Below are 7111 nucleotides of genomic sequence, written 5' to 3' on the forward strand. Positions count from 1 at the left end.
GCTAATTTTTATCCTATACAACTCCGATCCGTATGTGTATTTCTTTGTTTGTCTTTGTTTATTTTCCCCAATATGTCTACAAACATCAGACCTCTCCTCGAATCTTTTTCCTTTTTCTTCCACCAAAACACCAAAATTAAAAATCTTTCCTAATTCTTTTTTTCATATATTTACGTCCTACATTATTAACTTTCTTCATTGCTTGCGCTGGATTGTACAAATTTTTTTAGGTTTTTACTTGGAATTTTCTTTAGAGTTTGTACATGTGCCCGTTACAACAAACTATGTTTAAGTAGTAAATCCTTTAGTCGATGATACAAGTTTTGCAGCCTTTTCACAACATATACTATTCCTTTATTCAAATTTCGTAACTTTGTTGTGATAAATAGTGTGAACAAAGAAATATCAACTGTTGAGTTTATAACATTTTTTGTACGTAGGTTTGACCTTTTTTTTGTCATGTACAATTTAGGAGTACAAGCATAAGATTTAAGGTGTAAGAGTGAGGAATTGGGGGCATTTTCTCTAAGAAAAAGACCAAATGGATATTTCTAACTCACATAGAAACTCTAACCTGTATAATTAGAACTGATTTATTGATGCCAAATATAATTTATAGCTTTTCCTTACGAATTACACATAATTGGTTTGAACATGAATGGTTTCAGAAACTTGGTTCATATCGGATTTGAAGCTTAGAACCTTTTTTCTTCAATAAGGCAAAACTCTTCAACTTATTTTCATTGTTTTGATCTGTAGTTCAAACCACGCCTATATTTTGTCCTCTCATTTGCACTAAGACTCGTTTACGCTAAAACTCTCATTTATTTCCGTTAACAACTTCCATTTTCCCAATCTATAATGTAACAGACCAAAGAAAGCTTACATGTGAGAAGAAATGCACAACATAAACTTTTATGAAGATTTACCATAATATTTAGAACAAGAACCCATACATAATAATTGATACACCATATCACTCATCTCACATACAGAGACTCGGAAATACACACAAGCACAACTTAACAACACACCCAAACAGAGCTCAAAAGTAGCCGATCGAGGTTATGCGAATTTACTTTAGCCGGAGATGTCAATGGCCTTGACCTCAGGCCTCTTCTCCTCCTCCTTCGGCACAGTCACAGTCAGCACCCCATTCTCCATCGCCGCCTTCACCTGATCAAGTTTTGCGTTCTCCGTCAGCCTGAACCTCCTCATAAACTTGCCACTGCTCCTCTCCACCCTGTGCCACTTGTCGTTCTTCTCCTCCTGCTCCCGGCTCCTCTCGCCGCTGATCTGCAGGACCCTCCCGTCCTCCACCTCCACTTTCACCTCCTCCTTTTTTATCCCCGGGAGGTCCGCCTTGAAGATGTGGGCCTCCGGGGTCTCCTTCCAGTCGATGCGGGTGTTGGCGATGGCGGTGGTTTCACGGGCGGAGGAGGGGATGTTGGCCAGAGCGCCGAAGCCCTCGAATGGGTCCCAGGTGTCCAGAGAGAAGGGGTCGAAGACGTTGCCTCGTCGTCCGCCAAAGAGACTGAGAGCCATGAGATGGTGGGTTTGAGTTTTGTTTTTGCTGGGCGTGAATTCAAAGGATTCGACCGACAGATTTTTGTTTAGATTGCTTTGGATGATTCTATGTCATGGGGTGGGGTTGTAGAGTAAGTTGTATATATGGAGGATGACACAGAAGGTTTCTCTGAGAACTACAGAAAGTTCTGCAGCTATCCAGAAGGGATAAAGCAATAAAAACAGAGAGTTCCATCAGCTTCCACCGACTTCTGGAAAGTGCCTTTTTTTGGGCTAGTTCCTTTTCGGCCCAAAACATAGTCGGCACTTATTATTATTTTTTTTCCTTTCAAATTGGTACTTATAAAATTATGTATCTGTTTAAATTGGACATAGATTTTTTTTTTTTTTAATAAAAACATATTTAAGGGAAAAAAAACTAAATTATGTTGGGAAACTAATTTTACAAGTAGGTAAGAGAGGACTGAGGGTTTGATGTTTTTGGGGGGGGGGGGGGGGGGGGGGCGAGCTCAAATTTGGAGGAATCTGACCCTACCTATTATAAATTGTAATGGAATGGGCCGGGTCGGGTTGAGAGATTTTGAGTTTTGAAACTAGACTTAACCTTGTTCGTTACGGATCCACAGATCCAACTCTATTTTTCTTGTTTTTCAAAATACATTTTTATAAAACTGCGCTACAGTGCACACTAGCACTGTAGCAGCACATACGTTTTCAAAAATTACAAGAGTTGCTTCAAGCTTTTGCACAGACAAATTATAGGAGCTATTCCAAATCCAAAAAAAATAAAAAAGACATAATCATTATAACCGAAATAACATCCACATTAACATCTACAATGACATCAAAATATATAAGAAAGCAACTCAAAATATATAAGAAAGTAAGACAAAATATATAGCTATTACAATTAAGCAACACAAAACAAAATCCAAAACTTAGGAATTGAGAAGAATCAGAACTTAAAGGAATTTATCTGAAGAACTTTGAGCAAGAGTGCAAGACAACTGGGCAAGGGCCGCAATTGCATAATTCCTGGATTTGAATTGCATAATTGCATAATTCAATCAAACTGATTAAAGCTATATGCTCGAGATGACATTTATACTTTTTTAATCTTCAATAGAAACATACATACTTAAAGAAAACAAATTCAATCAAAATGCACTTGATGGCCCTCTAAGAATTTGTTCTTATTTTTAAGAGAAAGAGGGAATAAAAAATCTCATTCAATGTTTTAATGATCTAGGTTTCTAGAATCGGGATAACATTCTCAATCAAATTTCCACACATATTCTAATATCTGTATATGCAAAGGGGCTTGCTTTACAACCATATGCTTGCAAGTTCAGTAGTAGACACAATAATATAAACACTCAAGCAAGCATCAAAATCAAAATCACCACCGTAATTCCATGCAACCACAACGACCCTCGTTAACCAACTTCCTCATCCATTACAAAACCAATTGAACTTATTTTTCAAAGTTAGTGATCTGAGAATAAATTATAACCCAACTTATGGTGCCAAGATAATTATTATCATTTGATAATTGTTTCACAAATACGAGTTTTACAAGTTGTTATGAGTTTCTAAATACATGTACAATCCAAAATTTCAGGATTTAATAACCTTAAGGATGTATTTCTGGAAAACAACCGATCATCAAGATTACATTCAAATAGGTAAAATTAAAAATTAAAAAAATTAAAAAAACTCACAATCCTTAGTGAAGCTACTCGCTTGTTGATCTTGTTGAACACTTTCCGAAGGCTCTCAAGCTCGAATTGACCTAAAAATTCATCATTTCACCACGAAAATCAATACTTTAATCCTAATTAATTAATTCAAAATAAATCTCAAAGCTCATGAAAATCTCAAGGCTTTAAATAGAGAAATGGATTGAAAGAGATGGGGATTACGCTGACGCCATTCTTTGTCGAGCTGGATGACCTCGTCAACGATCTCGATGCCTTTGTAACGTCATCGTTAAGATTCCCGCATTATTTCCGGGTTGTGGCCCTTATCCTTTCTAAACAGATTGATGTCTAGCATCTTTCTCTTATTCCGACAGTGAGAGTGCGAGTGCACGTGCAACTTCGGAATCGAAAAAAGTTGGCATCCAGAAATTATGCAATTGAAGAGAAGAACTATAGTCCAATTCAAATTGAAAACCCACATTGAAATCCAGAAATTATGAAATTATGTAATCCAGAAATTATGAAATTATGCAATTGAAATCTAGAAATTATGCAATTGAAGGGAAGAACTACAAACACACAAGAAATTATGCAAAATATGGGAAGGACTAGGTTGAGATTTGGCAGGTTTAAGCATCAATTAACATCAGAGGTTAAAGAATTCACATGAACTTGCAGCGGCGAAAGAGTGTTGGTGGTCACGACAGCGATGATGTCGTCAAGGAGGAGATAAGGAGAATCGAGAAGATGGATGGTACGGGTGCCTGGGTTTTCTAAGTCTGGGATGTCGTTGAGGACTCGAGAGGACAATCAAGGTTGCTGGCCTATCGTGGTGGTCTCTAGTGCACAGACTCGCGAAGGCGGTGATGTCAGGGTGCTGGAAGAGATAACTGACGTTGAGAGAGAATCGAGTTCGAGGACAATCCAATGACACTGTGAGTCTGTGAAAGAGTCGCGCTTGACTGCTTGAGGAGGAGACCCAGGTACTAACGGTTCAAATTGGATGGTAGCTTACTCTTCAATCTCCCTGTCCATTGCAATTACAAACGGGTCGGTTTGGAATCCCGTTTTTCTATACATTTGGACCCTGCTTGCCCCTAAAATTTCAAAGCCCCGCCCCATCTCTCTTTTGAAAAAAATTGGAACCGGCCCGTACCCAACCCGAACCTTGAATACCCACCCCAACCCATGGTTTCTATACCCGTTTGCCCACTTGATGTCCCCAATGTGATGTTTTCTTTGTGTCTCTTTGATTATTTATCAACATGTGTCCAACCACTTAATCTCAAATTTAACCCTATTTGATTGATCTCCACAATATTGTAATATCTCTAACAGTAAAGACATAATATGATTAGGAACATGCATTGTGCGGATCAGATAAATAACCATTGTCAGCATAACCAAAAAGAGAACATCATTATGAGGATCGAGAGTTGGATCCGCTCAAAGGTGTGTAATAATAAGTCCATATCCATTGTTCCTTTAAGGTAATGCAAGATGATTTCGATGCATCTCTAGTGTCTACGTGTAGTAGGCTCATTGTTGTATCTTGTTTAAAGATTCATAGTAAAGATATGCCAGGTCTAGTGCACTGAGCCAATTGATTGCACTTAGGTAAAGAACTTCAAGCTCCAAGACCTCTTTATCCTCATCTTTAGGAGGAATTAATCTCGTTTGCATCCAAAGTTAGAATGATCATGGGAGTACTCAAAGGCTTCATCTTATCCTCATTAAAGCGATGCAAGGGTGTAGTTTGATTTTGTTGGGTTGTAAACTACTTTAGTACACGTGTGCAAAAGAGTGGCAAGAGAAGTAAGCATAAATAATCCAATTTACAGAACTTTGATTTCGTTGAATTATATGAAATTAAACTAGGTGATCGTGATTAATTGTGATGCTTGTCTTCATGAAAAATCAACTATAGACATATGCATAAACTTATATTAAGTTCAAAACTCCAACTTTTAGATTTCATATGCGGAAAAATTTAAATTTGTTGACGTTGCCAAGTGTTAGTTCTCTACTATGAATCTCTGATTGGTGAAGCAGAAAAACGACAATCTGCTACGACCTTCTCCTCTAGTTGTGTGTAACGACAAGGGTATTTAAGTGCAGTGTTTTATTTTTCAATTTCTCAAATTAGAAAACCAAATTCCCTTCTCACTACTTTCTTTATTTCACAATTCGTAAAATCTACACTAGATCTTAGACGCCTTAGACTTATATATAAAAAAAGGGAAAATTAGGTTCTCATCCCTCTTTCTTCTATTGCATTGATTAAAATCTTATTTCTTTTTAATTTTTTATCAAGGTCCCTAACTTTTAATGAACATCATTATTTCAATTATAAATTATTTATATATCAACATAATTAAATTTTATTTTTAAAATATATTCAATTAGTATTAAAACATTACATTTGGTGCATTTATATTTATGGTTAAACTTTGTATCATATATTTCTAGTTTTAGTTTGTACCATTTTTAATTGGCAACCCTTTTTTAATTTGTACCTTTTTTTAAAATTTTAATTTGTACCCATATATTAATTTCATTTTGTACCCATATTTTTTAAAATTTTTATTTATACTCATAATTTATTTATAATGTATCCATTTTTTTTTTTTTTTATAAATGTACCACTTTGTTATATGTAAATTTTTTTTTTTTGGTAAATGTACCATTTTTTTTATGTAAAATGTACTCATTTTTTTAATGTAAAATCTATTTATTTTTTTTGTTAGAATGTGTACATATTTATAATAAAGTGTACCCTTATTCAAATTTTTTGAACATAATGACTTTCGTTTGACATTTATTATTTCAGAGGTATATTGTTACCTATTTTTATCTATTTATTTAATCAAAATTTTGGAGTATTTTTTTTATTGTAATCGTTTTTAATTTATATGCCATATAATATAGGATTTTAAATCCCATAACATGTTAAGTAATTAATATCAAACATATGAGAATACATATTAATAGCAATAATGAGGTGTACAAAATCAAAGAACTTTGATCACAAATTGTATACTATTAAGCATTTAGTCAAAAAATGTTAGTGACTAGAGACCAGATCTAAAGTCTCCCATAAAAAAATTTCAAGCTATTATAATTACAGTTTTAATCCTACACTACACATGTATGCCGCGAGCCTTAAGCTTGATAACCCGGGCGATGAGCCCGCAGCTTGATAATTTGCAACAGAAGCTTCGCAAATGCAGTGTTTCTTGCAGATAACAAGCAAACATGCGACTATCTTGTCGATACAACAAACAAAATCATAAAATATCTATATCGTCTTGACTGTGGTTGGATTGTCCACAAATCGGTAACATCTTTGCAGGAAAGGTATAGAATCCAATTTCACCAAAGTACAAGTTTAGCATGGTGTGCGAAAGCACAAGATCATTATTCGAAATAAAGGGATGCCCGTGTGAAGAACAAGTATACATCGAATCATACCTTGGCCTGAATGTTCCAAATGGTCATATGAAAGAGTAAAGACTCAGAACCACAGGGTCAGGCCGATCACACATGCATCGTAACCTATTAACCAGACAACTAATTTTTTCTTAAAATATATCTAAAATTAAATTAATTAAATCAATCGCATGAACAAAAAAAATTAAAACTTTAATATTGAATCAATCACATGTTCAAGAAAAACATCAATTGATTGAAGACTCAAAACTAAAAACTAAGGGAAACAATCACCAATTCAAAATTTGAAATTATAACCTTGTTCACAAATCAAACCAAAAATAGCAGCTAGGAATTTCGACCACCAAAGGACTCTTACTTGTAGTAAGAAAATTAAGTAGATCTCCATATTCGTAGTAAAAAAATTAAATAGATCTTCTCTAAGAGACACTTCT

At 35.0% G+C, this 7111-nt stretch overlaps 1 protein-coding gene across 1 annotated transcript; it reads right to left on the reverse strand.

Annotated features, from left to right (window-relative positions):
* Positions 1-896: 896 nt before the first annotated feature.
* LOC137720387 (18.1 kDa class I heat shock protein-like) lies at positions 897-1718 on the reverse strand. Its single transcript, XM_068459452.1, has one exon. It carries the CDS (start codon positions 1543-1545, stop codon positions 1081-1083), a length of 465 nt encoding a protein of 154 aa, XP_068315553.1. The 5' UTR covers positions 1546-1718; the 3' UTR covers positions 897-1080.
* Positions 1719-7111: the final 5393 nt, after the last annotated feature.

Source organism: Pyrus communis, chromosome 16 (genome assembly GCF_963583255.1).
Source record: "Pyrus communis chromosome 16, drPyrComm1.1, whole genome shotgun sequence".
Taxonomy (NCBI): domain Eukaryota; kingdom Viridiplantae; phylum Streptophyta; class Magnoliopsida; order Rosales; family Rosaceae; genus Pyrus; species Pyrus communis.

Excerpts from the sequence above, each read along its gene's own strand:
- LOC137720387 (XM_068459452.1), bottom strand. The coding sequence starts at position 1,545 with ATGGCTCTCAGTCTCTTTGGCGGACGACGAGGCAACGTCTTCGACCCC.